At 42.7% G+C, this 15520-nt stretch overlaps 1 protein-coding gene across 4 annotated transcripts in view; it reads left to right on the top strand.

Moving 5' to 3' along the window:
- The window catches only part of THRAP3 (thyroid hormone receptor associated protein 3), a 70251-nt gene that overhangs the window by 52857 nt on the left and 1874 nt on the right, over positions 1 to 15520 (top strand). For 3 of the 4 annotated variants that reach the window (XM_006077584.4, XM_025289071.3, XM_025289072.3), the window contains 8 exons: positions 2390 to 3295; positions 4841 to 5554; positions 6483 to 6655; positions 7370 to 7481; positions 8683 to 8767; positions 10904 to 11091; positions 13369 to 13564; positions 14009 to 14152. In XM_006077584.4, the coding sequence (XP_006077646.1) occupies positions 2390 to 3295; positions 4841 to 5554; positions 6483 to 6655; positions 7370 to 7481; positions 8683 to 8767; positions 10904 to 11091; positions 13369 to 13564; positions 14009 to 14152 (2518 nt within the window). The remainder of the gene's footprint in view (positions 1 to 2389; positions 3296 to 4840; positions 5555 to 6482; positions 6656 to 7369; positions 7482 to 8682; positions 8768 to 10903; positions 11092 to 13368; positions 13565 to 14008; positions 14153 to 15520) is intronic. The other variant, XM_006077586.4, reaches the window with a different exon arrangement.

Genomic DNA, 15520 nt, shown 5'->3' with positions numbered 1-15520 from the left:
TTTAATAAATGGCAACTAAGTGGTTCAAAAAGAAGAGTCTGTACAACTGAAACGGAGAGAATTGAACTGACATAAACCAAAATGAAAAATGCTAACCAACTCTGCAATATTTGTGATAACTGGTATTCTGGGCAGATTGCTTCTCCTAATTGTACATATCATTTGGCATGGTCATCAACTTGGTAAATGAGGGAAAGATATCTTAGGCAGGCAGTATGTTTTGGGGTAGGTCTGGAGCCACTCTATGTGCTGTTTTAATGCCTGGAAGATTACTTTGGAGGAATATCGTCACTAGAAAAATGTTTTTATATTTAATTCTAGTCTGACGTCTCTGTTTTTTAGAAACAGATAAATTTGCCACTAGATGTTCAGTTTTTATTTCTGGCTTATCTGTTTCATGTTTTTCTTTTGTTTCCCCTCTCCTATAAGGAAAATATACTATCCAGAGAGTTTGAGAAACCATGTCTTTAATTTAACTTAACTGCTGAGTTCTACAGAACTGGAGAAAAATTGGTTGTTTCCTTATATTTCACAGACTGTATCCTTTTAAGTGACTTCTAAATAACTTCATTTGCAATCTGCAGAGACTCATGTTCCTGCATCTGTGCAGTGACTGCGGGTTTTGGATGCAGTATGCCGCAGGGCCCTCACTAATAATTGGTGACAGAAGCAGCAGTAGCCTGTGAGGATGGGAACATGAATTAAACCCTCCCTAGTGCTGGTGGTGCATCACCTACTCACGTATAGCCATTCAATCGGGTCATGTTCAGTTTCATAGCGCATCTGCTTCTCCCTTCTTCTTTCTTGTATTGTTACTGTTTTCGAATGAAAAGTGTGAAAGGTAAGTTTGTTTTTTTTTAAAACAAATCGTACTTAAATAGCAACCATTACCAGCCAGCAGTTTGCTGTATCTTTGCCAGGTCTTGTTCTTGGGGTAGATAAAGAACCTGGACACAATGGGTAGTGGGAAAACAATCCTATTTTATCTTCTAAGTTTCTTTCTAAAGATAACATTTTATTTAGTTGTTATAACCTGTCACATTGCTAAGTGGAGTTACTTATAAGACTTATACAAGCAAACAAATAAAAATGTATGGTTCCAGTTAGGTCTGATATGAGAAGGCCTGCTTATGAACTGAAGGGTTTTTATTCTGTATATAAAGGAAAGGGTTTTTTTGGAGTTTTCTAGTAATTTTACGTTTTCTAGGTAACTGTTAATACTTAGTAGTAGTGACCAATTAATGCTCTATATTATAGTTGACACAATAAGTGGTGTTGAAGAAGCCCAGTAGATTCCTATACCAGCAAGTAGAGCTTTTGGCTTTTTGATGGAAACAGACTTCCTTGTCATCGATAAGGCTGGCATTTGTAAATATGTAATATCATCCCACCCCAGTTCCTGGAGGTACTGCAATATCAGGTTGATGCATGGAGTGGACAGAACCTGCTCCAAATACCCACTTAATAGTGAACATGTAATTTTTACAGAGTTAGATGACTGTTGAATCCTTATAGTTCTGGAAATGGGCCTTTGCTAAATCAGAATTCTGTATTGTTAAATGAGGAAGAGCACTGGCCTGACAGATGTGCAGGTGTGGGGCTGTTTGTAGTCTCTTTGCTGCCGTATTGTGTGCTTGGGTGTGTTATGGTCAGATGGTGCCCTCTTGTGGCACCTATGGAAGACCTTGTAGTTCAGCCACAGAAACTTGACCTAGAGAATGAGACCATTTCCAGATTCCCAGTTTAAAAAAACAACAATATTTGCTTGATGTGTTGATCTGATTTCAGTTGAAGTTTTTTTAAGCTTTGAACAGATGCCTCTCTCAGTCCCTACTTAAGTGTTTTTTGGTTTAGACATGTTGCAACTGTATTTCACAAACCCAAATCTTGGTGGAAGCCAAGAAATTAGCCCTGCACAGTCAGAGGTGGGTGGGATAGGGAATAAACTGAATGAGGCCAGGGGACCTGAAGACTTCCTCTTTGGGTACCACAACTTGCAGTTTGTCCTCTCCTCCAGTGACGCGGGGACCTATCTGTAAAATCCTTTGTGCCTGTGAAACTAATTAGTATACTATATTAAAATGTTTGTTTAGTACATGGAGAGCATTTTTATATTCCCTCAGTCATTGTAGAAATATATCTCCATGTAGAATGTGCTACAGTAGTATTAATGAGTCATCTCAGTGTCTGGTTTGTTAAAGTGATTTTTTTATTTTTGTACTTAATGTGGTCATAAGAGTAGGATTAGCTATTTAAGTTTGTACCTTTTGTTTGAAAATAAATGATACATAAGAGTAGGGCTTTACCTCTTTGTTGGCAGGTGTTTCTTGAATAAAAATGCTTGTGTCAAAAATTCAAACTTTTCTTCCCTCCCCTACCCCTCTTTCAGTTCTAGGTCTCGTTCCAGATCATATTCTCCAGCTCATAACAGAGAGAGAAATCACCCAAGAGTATATCAGAATCGAGATTTCCGAGGTCACAACAGAGGCTATAGAAGGCCCTATTATTTCCGTGGGCGCAACAGAGGCTTTTATCCATGGGGCCAGTATAACCGAGGAGGCTATGGAAACTACCGCTCAAATTGGCAGAATTACCGGCAAGCATACAGTCCTCGTCGGGGCCGTTCCCGATCCCGGTCCCCAAAGAGAAGGTCCCCTTCACCAAGGTCCAGGAGCCACTCCAGAAACTCCGATAAGTCTTCCTCTGATAGGTCAAGGCGTTCCTCGTCCTCTCGTTCTTCCTCCAACCACAGCCGAGTTGAATCATCTAAGCGCAAGTCTGCGAAGGAGAAAAAGTCCTCTTCCAAGGATAGCCGGCCGTCCCAGGCTGCTGGTGATAACCAGGGAGATGAGGCCAAGGAGCAGCCATTCTCTGGAGGCACCTCTCAAGACCCAAAAGCATCTGAGAGCTCAAAGCCGTGGCCAGATGCCACCACATACAGTGCTGGTTCTGCATCACGGGCCTCAGGAGTGTCTGAGCTGAGTCCCCGGGAGCGAAGCCCAGCTCTCAAAAGCCCCCTCCAGTCTGTGGTAGTGAGGCGGCGGTCACCTCGTCCTAGCCCTGTGCCAAAACCTAGCCCTCCACTTTCCAGCACATCCCAGATGGGCTCAACTCTGCAGAGTGGTGCTGGGTACCAGGGTGGGACTCACCAAGGTCAGTTTGACCATGGCTCAGGGTCCTTAAGCCCATCCAAAAAGAGTCCCGTGGGTAAGAGTCCACCGGCCACTGGCTCAACATATGGCTCATCTCAGAAGGAGGAGGCTGCTGCTCCAGGAGGAGCAGCCTATACAAAGAGGCAAGTACCTCATTTTCCCCTTTCTGTTTTTATCTCACCAGTTGGCAGTTTAGTTGTAAAGTGGTCGTTAGAGCTCTGATTAATAGTAATAAGGTAATTCCCGTTTCCTAAAGTTTCATTTCGCCAGTTTGAAAGCATCATCCAAGGAAACCTTTGGCTTAACTCTGGTTTTCCTACCTTCCTGAATTTGTATTACAGCACAAATTCTAGATTACTCTGCAATGATGTTTTCACATTTAAAGTTTGCCTTGGATTCTACCAGTGTAAGCCAGAGAACAATAGAGATTTGTGGGTCAGCTATCAAAAAAATGTGGTCTTTACCAAAATGAATGGCTATTGGAACTGTTAGACCCTCTAAGATCCACCATCTCCTATGATCGATCTGCATCAGCCCATCATGGTGAAGAACTGCACCCTCACACCCTCCAGTTGAGGAGACTGGGCAGAATGGGAAAGTCCAAGGCTTAGTCCAGGAAGACCTTGTTATAAAATCGCAAGGTGGGTGTATGTTCCAGTAGAAGCCAAGCAGGCTGCATGTTAGGAGAGAACATAATAGTGCTTCTGTCTTTCTACCCTGAGGGACACGGTGAGTTGGAGCACAAGTCTTTGTTTTGTGTGGTTGTATGCATTGGGATGGCAGAGACGCAACAAGGAAGTTGCATTGGGACCACGTTGTCAAGAGGGACCTATGGAGCAGGTGCCCCTCCTGCCCCCCACTCCCCCTTTTTCTCTTATTAGCGTTTTCTTTGATGCCCTGCTGTCCCTTTGGTTCCTTTTTTGGTTCTTTTTTTTTTTTTTTTTTGCCATATTAATGCAACTGTTAATTTGATTAGACTTTTTCCATTAACGGTACAGATGTGATGTTCAGAACCTGTACTTCCCAGCCTTCAGTAAGTCTGCTTTAAAATACAGGTTTTGTTCCTTGCCAGGACTGTGAATCTTATTAGAACACTTGGGCATGAACTCTGCTTTTCCATAAGAATTGAGTGGGATGAATTTTGCCCCCTCCCCCAATTAACATGTATTTTGTTTGTGTTCACAGTATATTTCATACTTAGGTCTTCTAGGTGACTTGAAGCAAATTTGAAGTCTCTTTTGAGACTTGTATTTCCAAATGTGAGTTGTATAAAAGCAAAACAGTCCAAGGTTGAACATTCTATGTTAACTTTGCTGAAAGCAGATTTTAAGTGACTTGAGTGAAGGTTGGATAAGACCTTAATTTTTTTTTTCCTAGACCGCTTACAGGTAAGTAGGTTTTTGTTTTTTAGTACCCTAAAAAATGCCTTTGCTATTTTCTTTTTGCTTGTTTTTGTAATATACAACTCCACAGAACATTTATTTATCTTTTAAATGCAAAATTCATGAACCTGTGAAGAGCAGTTTTTCAGAAATTAACAAAAAGGTAATCAAGACACCTTTGGCAACGCTGGAATCCACAAGTCATGCTTGTTAGAGACTCAAAAACCTAAGACCATATGGTGCTGTTTTATTTTGGATCAGGTTGTTTAAGTCTCTTGTGTGTCTCCCTTGTGTTTTCATAACTAGGTATCTAGATGAACAGAAGACAGAGAATGGAAAAGATAAGGAACAGAAACAAACAAATACTGATAAAGACAAAATGAAAGAGAAAGGGAGCTTCTCTGATGCGGGATTGGGTGATACAAAAATGAAATCTGATTCATTTGCTCCCAAAACTGATACTGAGAAGCCTTTTCGGGGTAGCCAGTCTCCCAAAAGGTATAAGCTCCGAGATGACTTTGAGAAGAAGATGGCTGACTTCCACAAGGAGGAGATGGATGATCAAGATAAAGACAAGGCTAAAGGAAGGAAGGAATCTGAGTTTGACGATGAACCCAAATTCATGTCGAAAGTCATAGCAGGTGCAAGCAAAAACCAGGAGGAGGAGAAGTCAGGCAAATGGGAGGGCCTGGTGTACGCACCTCCAGGAAAGGAAAAGCAAAGAAAAACGGAGGAGTTGGAGGAGGAATCCTTTTCAGAGAGATCCAAAAAGGAGGAGCGAGGAGGATCCAAGAGAAGCGAAAGTGGGCACAGGGGATTTGTGCCTGAAAAGAATTTCCGAGTGACTGCTTACAAAGCAGTCCAGGAGAAGAGCTCTTCACCTCCCCCAAGAAAGACCTCTGAGAGCCGAGAGAAGCTAGGAGCCAAAGGAGACTTTTCCACAGGGAAGTCTTCCTTTTCCATTACTCGAGAGGCCCAAGTCAATGTCCGGATGGACTCTTTTGATGAGGACCTTGCAAGGTGAGGTGTAGTCCATCTTGACCCTCAGGGCTGTAGCCTAACCGCTCTCCATAAGGTCATTCTAGAACAAGGACAAACCCCTCCTGTATTTCTCCCACTATCTCATTTTTACTGTGAATACTCTTATGTCTCCCTGTTTTCTTTGGAGAAGTGTGTATCACAGAGTAATTACGTGTTCGGGGCGGTATCGTGAAGCGTCTTTTTAGTCTGTAGTGACTGTCTGTCTTGGTACTGGGTCCCCTCTGCTTCTCTCTTGCACTGTATTCGTCACATCATACGCCCTCCCCCCATTCCACTCCTGTCCCCTTGTCTTCCTAATGTGCTTAGGGTGTCTTTGCCTGTGGAGCCATGCAGGATCCATTTTTTCATTCTTAGCTAAGTCACAATGTGTATTATATCAGGCCTTCATCAAATAATGTAATGGTTTGAAAGTTGGGGCTGGGGTGTGGGGTTTGAGAACTTCAGGAAAGAGTTGTGAGGCCCAGGCTGCTTTTCACCTGGTGTGAAAGTTGCACACCCAGTTGGAAGTCTGCTGAGCAGTCTAGCCACATCCCACTCTTGCTGTTGTGTCACATAAACTGAGTGGCCCTGCTGGCCAAGATAGTTGATCTTCTAAGACACCTTACTATTTGTCACGCGTTAAAATCAGCAGAGACCACCCCACCCCCAACCCCACCTCCAGAACAGAACAGAATCACTGAGGTTTAATCCTTCATCCTGCCCATTTGTTTCCATTAAACTCCAAGGGGAGAAATGCCTTTTTCCACAGTTACGTGCCTTGAGGTTCTTTGTACTTTGCTAGGAATTTAAAAAGGAACTTTGCAGATAAATTCACCTCTTACAAAAGTATGCTTGCATTTTTAGGACTTAAATGTTCTGACTTTCTGTGTATCTTGTTACATTGGGTCACCCTGTGTTTATTTTTCAGACCCAGTGGCTTATTGGCTCAGGAACGAAAGCTTTGTCGGGATCTAGTTCATAGCAACAAAAAGGAGCAGGAATTTCGATCCATTTTCCAGCACATACAGTCAGCTCAGTCTCAGCGGAGCCCCTCAGAGCTGTTTGCCCAGCATATAGTGACCATCGTTCACCATGTTAAAGGTGAGTCCTGACCCCAGCCCGCTCAGGTTCCCTTTCTACATGCTTAGCTTTCTAACAAGCAGAAGCATGAGATGGGGCATGAGGGAGTCTGTCGGGGACCTTTATCTCATCAATAGGGCCTTTGAACCTAGGGGCTGGTTTGAAGGAAATGTCTCCTGGGGTAAGTTTCCATTTTCTGATCAGAGAGCTGAACATTGGGAAAATACTAGTGATAACCTGGGATCCTGAGGCTAGGTGAAATCCTTCATGTGAAGATTTAAATTGCTTGAAAAGGGGGGTATGGAAAGTGGCTTTCTCAGCCCATCTGATTTGTCCTGTCTTAATACGCAGATACCTCTAGCAGCATCTTATAGATCTTGTCCCACATTATTTTGCCATCTTCTGGGCAAATGGAGGTGGACAGACTGAGGAATGTGACCTAGAAGCTGGGTTTGGGCCAGTTACAGTTTCATCTGAAATTGGAACTTAGGGGGAATTGGTGGTCTTGATGCATAGAATAGTATCTTTGTATCCATGTCCTACCATGGCAATCCAGTGCTCAATATTGGATTGTTTCTGAACCAGCTAATTTTCCTTGCTTTTCACAGTATGTTAGTTATGTGGATTTGACCACTTCATTCACATATCTGTGGCTGCAGTTTCATCCATGCAGAGGGGTTTGAATGTTGGGTCTGCCTTTAACAGCCTGACATATTTTTCTTTGACTCCCCACAGAGCATCACTTTGGGTCCTCTGGAATGACATTGCATGAACGCTTTACTAAATATCTAAAGAGAGGAAGTGAACAGGAGGCAGCTAAAAACAAGAAAAGCCCAGAGATTCACAGGTGAGGGCCCTGGCTTACACTGGAGGTGATCATAAAAGACTGCTCAAGGAGAATCACTCAGTTGTGTCTGACTCTTTGTGACCTCATGGACTCTACAGTCCTTGGAATTCTCCAGGCCAGAATACTGGAATGGGTACCTTTTCCCTTCTCCAGGGGATCTTCCCAACCCAGGGATTGAACCAGGGTCTCCTGCATTGCAGGTGGATTCCTTACCAACTGAGCTCAGGGAAGCCCAAAAGACTGCCCACCAGAGAATAAACTTGTCTTGTTTTTGCCACTTGTTAGGTGTAATAGCAGAATTTAAGTTAACAGTCTCCATAGTCTAGGATAGTAGTGATTTGTAATGGAAAGGGTGTGCTTTGATTGCCATGTTTCTCCCTTTGGGCCTGAGGAAAACAGCCCTTTTTGATATAAAAGAACCCTTGTGTTCTTGAGAGTTGCAGGAGGAGTTTGCAAATGATAACCCAAGGTCACGGTGAGCTTTCTTTACATAAAGTAAATGTTTCTTTAAGCATCCCATGTATTTCATATATTGGTTCTTCCTTTGGGAGAATCTGCAGCAAGTGGGGGATGAAGATAGAAGAACTTACAGAATTATGTCAAAGGGTTTAAAAAGCCCAGAGGTTTAAACATTTGGTTGTGGGAATTTATTCAGCAAATAGGGACTTTGTCTAGAAATGTAGTTGGCCTTAAACTTTGATTGAACCTTTGCAGTAGGTAAGAGGACCATGTTTGTAATAGTCTTGGATTTAGGGTCTTTGGGGATGTGTGTCACTCCAGGCACTTGTTTCTCACTTAGACTTTATCATATTGGTGAATAATGGACCATTATATTTCAGTTCCCAAGGTGAAAACTGCTTTTTGAAGTTAGCAGGGCATAGATAGTCTCGATGTGAATTTAAGATTATAAGTAAGGCTATAGGTGAGTCTGTTTTCTTGACCGTAACAGTGCTGGGTGGAATATGAAGTTCCTTCTGTTTGAGTTTGGAAAGTTGGGAGAGAGAAAGTGTGTGTGTCTGTACATGTACGTGTGTGCCTGTGCATACATATCTATGGGAGAGTGTAAGTATATAAACAAACAAGGTAAGTATAATAAAAAGGGATAAAAAGGAATGCCTGTGTTTCTGCTACTTCACTTACGAACTAAAATGCTATATTCACACTATGGGATGTTGAACAACTTTTGTGTTTATAATTTTAGGAGGATAGACATTTCCCCCAGTACATTCAGAAAACATGGTTTGGCTCATGACGAAATGAAAAGTCCCCGAGAACCTGGCTACAAGGTGAACTGTTGCTTTGATCAGTAATTCCAACAAAATGAGTGCGTTGGGCATGAACTTGTCAGAAATGTGTTTGTTTAAATTACTCTCTACTTAAGTTTGTGTTTTTCTTTTAAGGATGGGCATAATTCTAAAAATGAACTACAAAGGGTTAATTTTTATTAAATGTATCAACAACCTTTGTGAAGTGGTTAGAATATGGTAAATGACCCCAAAGTCTATTGAGGTGAGCTTGAGAAAAAAAAGAGAGGAGTTTTGGAACAAGTGCCCATGATGAGAGAAGAAACTTTTTGTGATATTTTTCTGCTTGTAAGTATTATCAAATCAACTATATACATGCGCTATTTCCAACCATGATTTCAAAAAGACATGCATGTCAGAGGAGAGTGAAATTTTCATATCTTAACTGAAAAGACTGTTTTAAGCAGCTAGTCCAGATTTTTTTCCTAACATTGTGCCATATCTATCATCTGTTGGTTACTGTTACTTTAAAGCTAAACATTGCTTTGATAGCCCAGCTACATGTGTAATGATGTGCACGTAAACACTGTTATTAAGAGATTAAAGCTTGTGTGCAGTCTGTTACTAGAAGTACTAGATTTGGGTTCTTAAAAATCTTAGTATTTATTGACCATCAGTTCCCACATAGGGACCCTATAGAGATTAGATTGAAATTTAATCCCTATGGAGATGACTCTTCCAATGTTGCTGAAACTGTTTCTAAAAATAGTAATTTTCAAGTTTTCCAAATAGGTTTGTCTTGTTGGTTGAATGTGATGAGAGGCACTCTTGCACAATCTGTCTTCTCTCCCATTCCCCCTTTTCCTCCAAGTACCCACCAGCTTGGCACTAACCATGTGAAACACAAGACTTTGAAACATCAGGAGAGATGTCATCCTCTCCGCCCCACAAAGCCTATTCATTAGAGGTGCTGTGTGCACTAAGGGAACTGCAGCTGTACTTCTCTCTTTTTTGGTCTTTGGAGGGTGCAGAGGCCCCATTCCCTCCTCAGAAGAAAAGCATGCAGTAAAATAAACCAAGTTACCACCTACCATTCTTGTTAATTAAAACTTCATTATTTCAACAAAAAGCTTAGTTGTGTAAGTAAATGTTAATACAAAGTGAACTGCTCATCCCTTCCTCTTTTTAGAGAGGTTTTTTTGTTGTTGTTGTTGTTGTTTATTTGTTTGTGTTTTGGTCGCACCACACAGCTTGTGTGGTCTTAGTTCCCTGAGCAGGGATTGAACCCACACCCTCTGCAGTGAAAGCACAGTCTTAACCACTGGTCTACCAGAGAAGTCCCTAGGGAGGTTTTGCTTCCATGAGACAAATCTTAGAGTATAATATGCCTGAAAACCCCTTGCTCCTCTGCTTTCACTGAGTTTCTCAAGAGCTGTTGAAAGCCCTTTGCCTGATAGTTCAGGGTAGAGGGCTGCCGCTGTTGCTGGGCTCACTCTGTGCGCCACATACTATGGTAGGTTACACTTGTAGAAAGTTAGTGAGAAAATGTTTTCTCATTTTTCTTTTTAAAATAAACTTTGACTTGGTATTGCCAACTTTATGAATTCTTTATTATGGTTTTTGATATGCCTTCTCTAGAGAAATCTGTTGATATAACTAATATTTTGGAAGGCACAAGTCTTCCATTGTCTATTATTGGACTCAGTACTGAGAGGTAATTCCAAATAGAGGATAGGTCCAGGGTAGCTGCCACAGTGTAGGTAGGGGAAAGATGACAGCATTTCTACTCCTGCTGGTGACTAAGCCTAAGCCAGCCTAACTAAACACCTTCCAGAGTTAATTTTGGCCTTCTCAGCTTTTCAGCTAGCCAAAGTCATTACTGGACCACAGAGGGAAATAGCAAAGCAAGGGGGGTGTGTGTGTGTGTGTGTTTGTGTGTGTGTGTAGCATATACAGAAGGTTATCATCATTATTCTAGAGAATTGGTTTGGGTTCTCTAGGGATTCTCATGAAGTGATTTTGGTGGAACATCCTGTATCCCTCCCGAGTTGGGCCAGGTGCCTCACATTCCCAGTGCTTCCTCTGTACCACTCCATTGGAATAGAAACCACAGTTTGTGGGGTGGTTGAGTTTGTAGTCCTGAATCCCAAAAACCTTAATTTTGATTTCTCTTGGCAGGCTGAGGGAAAATACAAAGATGATCCTGTTGATCTCCGCCTTGATATTGAACGTCGTAAAAAACATAAAGAGAGAGATCTTAAACGAGGTAAATCAAGAGAATCAGTGGATTCCCGAGACTCAAGCCACTCAAGGGAGCGATCAGCTGAGAAAACAGAGAAAACTCATAAAGGATCAAAGAAGCAGAAGTATGTAAACCCTTGTCTGTTGCCTCATTCAGTCTCCTGAGTGGACTCCTTTGTCTGCCCCTCATTAGGCCCTATGGCAGACCCTGCACACTGGAGAACAATTAGGAACTATTTTGTGTAGTTTCTTTTAACTGTCAATTAAAGTCCCTAGATTGAAAATAGAACTTTTGAATGAAAATAGACATAATCCTTGTCCAAAGGAGGCCTCCTGGGAGATAGGCAGTTGATTTGGCTATAGGGACAGTGTGGAGAATCATGGGAATTTCTTTTGCTTTTGTTTTGGACATGTTCTTTGACATGTCCTTTCTCATCACAAATCGTCTTGCGAAGGTTATGTTTTAAAATGGCTCAAAGTTGTATTCAAGTAAAAACTGTCTGGTCAGAGAAACAGGGCAGAACTAGATAGGACAAGCTTGTTGATCTTAAATGCCTTTTAAACTAGTTTCACAGGCACTTCCAAGAGAGGTGTTCCAAATATTCTTTAAACAAAGGTAGCATTGTTGAACTTCATAAGGCAGCATTTATGCCAAGGTCTTGTCTCTATTTACATTTTTGAACGTTCCATGACTTTTCAGTCATGCGCATTAAAGGTTGCAGAATTGAAACCCCACGCCTTCCTGTGGGAAGCAGCACTACTTTTGTGTTCCTGAACTTTAACTGGCAAGCACTTTTATATCCATTTTCTGATAACAGTCCTTTGAAATAAGTGAGACAGTTAGTAGACTATCCCTTTTGCCTGTTTGAAAGATAGAGAAGTAAGCTCATATCTTCTCTTTCACTATCCTTGCGCTCAGTTAACATACGCATTATGAGCCCTAACAGCTTTCAGGGGTATCCACAGATAGAGGATCTGATAATCCTCAACAGGAAATGGAAGTTGGGGTACAGTAGTCTTCTCTGGGGGAAAGGGAGTAGGACCCTTCAAGCCTTTCAGTCCTGGACTTGGATTACTGATCCTGATTTGTTTCCCTGGGACATATGCCACTGCCTCTGACTTGTTGTGTAACCTTAATCAAGTCTCGTGCAACTCTAGTATATTGTGATTGGGTCAAGAAGAAAAATGATACTCATGCCACTGTTTTCACTGTATACAAAAACTCTTTCTCATATGATTGAAGAATGGCTCACCAAGATCACACAACTAATAAAAGGCAGTGTTGGGACTCAAATCAGGATTTTTGGAGTCTTATTTTTGAAAATCTCTTGAAATAGTGCTGAGTTCTAGGAGTCAAACATTTGAGTTATAAGAATCCGATGAGAATAACTTAGTAGGATTATTTAGTAGGATTCAAATATTTGTCTTTGATCTTCTCAAATGTTTGGGGGTTGGGGGTGGCTGTGGGGGTGGGGGGTTGGCAAGGTGCTTTTCATAATGGAGGAGGGTAATGATAGGTTACTAACACTTGGCTGGCTTCTCCCTGTAAGTCCTGTACTCCTGGTGGCTGGTACCCTCCTCCACTGCCACATGGCAGGGCTGGCCCCAACCTCTCTAGTATGTATATAGTGACTCACTGTATTACTCTGTCTAATTTGCCCCTGCTCTGTAATTTCCTCCAGATGAAGGGATGGATGGGAAATAACTCTGGGAAGAATTCTGCCAGATCCTAGGCTTAATGACCTAAACCTGTTTGAGTGCAGTGGAAAGTGGGAAGGGTTTGTGGAGTATTGGTATAATTAGTGCTAGGTTTGAATCCAAATCTGCCTAGTTCTGTCACCTGAACCTTCTGTCTCTAAGATGGGGAAAACAGTACTGAAATCATAATTGCCATTTACTATATGCGTGCTGTGTCAGTGTAGAGTGTTTAAGCACGTTGTTTTTTCGATCTTTAGAACAGCCTCCCAAGACAGGTCATAGTCTTCTATGAGAAATAAAACTAACATAAAGTTGAAACAGATGGTAATGTATAAAGCCTCTCCTAGCACCAGATACTCTCTGGCTTTCATGACAGTGTTCGTCTCCTTTTGTCTTTCCAGTTTATGCACATGTGTTAGAATGAGCTACCAGAGGCCATGCATGGACTATGTTTTGTCCCTCCTCCTGTATGTGTGTGTCCCGTGTTTATCACAGGCTCAGACATAGATATGTCAGTGAACATGACTGAGAGAATTGGGAGGAAGCTCCCCAGTTCCCTGGGTGGGTATGTTGAGGGTGAGTTGGTTTTTCTGGTTACTTGTCTTCAGTGTTCTCATCACAGACACACTCTTGATTGCCCTGTGCTCCTTACTCATGAGCCCCAGACAAGGACTGTACCCTAGAGGCCTCTTGTGTTTTCATAGGAAGCACCGGAGAGCACGAGACCGGTCCAGGTCATCATCATCTTCTTCCCAGTCATCCCACTCCTACAAAGCAGAAGAGTACACTGAAGAGACAGAAGAGAGAGAGGAGAGTACCACGGGCTTTGACAAATCAAGGCTGGGGACCAAAGACTTCGTGGGTCCAAGTGAGAGAGGAGGCAGAGCTCGAGGGACCTTTGTAAGACTCTGCCCTCTCCCTTTCTTTAAGCCCTTTCTCCTGCTAATTTTAACTATGTGCTGATCAGAACATTTATTTTATTGCCCTTGATACAGGTGATTAGGTCAGTAGACCCTAGAATCTGTGGTTTCCCATTCCCCAGGCTTTCCATTTTTTAATTTTTTTTCCCCCCTGTTCATAATCGCTTAGCCAGAAAGCCTCTTAGGGCTTCTGGTCTGAAATTCCTCACTTGTTTTAACTCCTGCTGTATGTAGGGAGGCCCTTATGGCATTGTCCCCTGTCTGGGCTATAGACTTGAGATAAACAGAAAGGGAATAGCTAAAAACCAGTTAACCAGCATACTGACTGGAGGACAGCAGGAAAGTATTTGAATAGAAGACAAGGAGTTGTTTTTCTCCATTCCTTACATGGACCCTTTGTTCCTTTCCCCGTTTATTGCCATAGCAGTTTCGAGCCAGAGGAAGAGGCTGGGGCAGAGGCAACTATTCTGGTAACAACAACAACAGCAGCAACAACGATTTTCAGAAGAGAAGCCGGGAGGAGGAATGGGACCCCGAGTACACACCCAAAAGCAAGAAATACTACTTGGTATGTGTCGGGATAACCAGGAAGGGCGAGGGGGCCTTTGACATACACAGTAGCTGATAGTGAGGCTTTGATTGATTTTTCTCCAGAACTGCGTGCAGGTATGGCACTGGTTACCTGTGTACTTGTTATAGTTCTGGCAAGATGACTGTTCTCTAGAGAGGCAGTCCTGACCTTGAAAGTGTTATCTAAGATGTTTATGGATTCCAGGATAAGTAGGAAAGGTTGCTCTTGCCTTTTTGTCTGTGAAATCGGTTTACTGCTCACCCACCCTAAGCCTCCAGCCTTTACAAGGGATAGAACCATTACCTTCCCCAGAGGTGGCAGTTCCACCTTGTCACGCCCCTGCACGATATGGATAGGAAGGACAGTTCTCTTTTTGAGGGAGGGCACCTGTCTCCAGAATGAAACACCACTGGAGCTGGGCTCTTCTAGGCCAAATTACTTGGCCAGTGAGAGAGCTCTATTGCCTTGCTGTGTTAACAGCAGGCTCAGGTCCAAGTAGATGTGACTGAGTGTTGTAATAACCAAGGTAATCTTGCTGCTGAGTCTGATCACCCATGAGGACTGGCCTGGAAGTAGGAAGCTGGGAAGCAGGTTGCTGTGTAAATCACTGTGCATAGCCAACTTCGCTTTTCTGGGGCTGCTAGAAGCTACTCTGAGAGGACTCTTGAACCTATATCTAGGAAAATGTTGGCTGGACTGGGCCCGGGATAGGTACTGGAGTGGGGCTGTTTAGAGGAAGGATAAAAGGCCGTACCTTCTCTGTCCCTGAAGGAGCATTGCCAACCTGATTAATTTAGGCTAGTGAAGAAGCAGCTGGTCCTTTAGCTGAACTAACCCCTCAGGAGCCTCAGGTACTACTAGTGTGCGTGGAGGGTTCAGACTCTTTGAAGTCATGGGGCTGATGAGGTAACAGTGACTTTTCAAAATCCTGTTTCATTCATTCTTTCATTGGTTCCCTCCTTCTTTCTCATGAGATCATCAGAGCGGGGATTGAGTTATAGGTTTTGTTTTTTCCCTACTCTGCCACACTGCCTTCTTGCATAAAACTGAGAAAGGAGAAAAGATACAAGACAGGAGGCTGGGTTCTGGCTCTGCCTTTGCCAGTACTGGTCTGAGACTGTGAGCCATCTGCCTTTGGTCTCACTGCCTGCTCTTGGCTGAGGGGAGGCTTGGGGAGAGCTGGATAAATAAGACTCCCAGCTGTGTGTGTGTTCTGTGTTGCTTCCTCTCTTAGCTTACAGACAACTCAGATCAGAAATAGTTTTCATGTTTGGGGGGTGATTGGCTTACACCCCCCACCCCCTCCTTGAGAGAGTGTGTTCTAAATAATATGGAGTTACTTTAAGTTCCCCTGGCTGTTTTCTC

Source organism: Bubalus bubalis, chromosome 6 (genome assembly GCF_019923935.1).
Source record: "Bubalus bubalis isolate 160015118507 breed Murrah chromosome 6, NDDB_SH_1, whole genome shotgun sequence".
Taxonomy (NCBI): Eukaryota; Metazoa; Chordata; class Mammalia; order Artiodactyla; family Bovidae; genus Bubalus; species Bubalus bubalis.
Note: the sequence above shows the minus strand (reverse complement) of the source record. Positions and strands in the feature narration are given on the sequence as shown.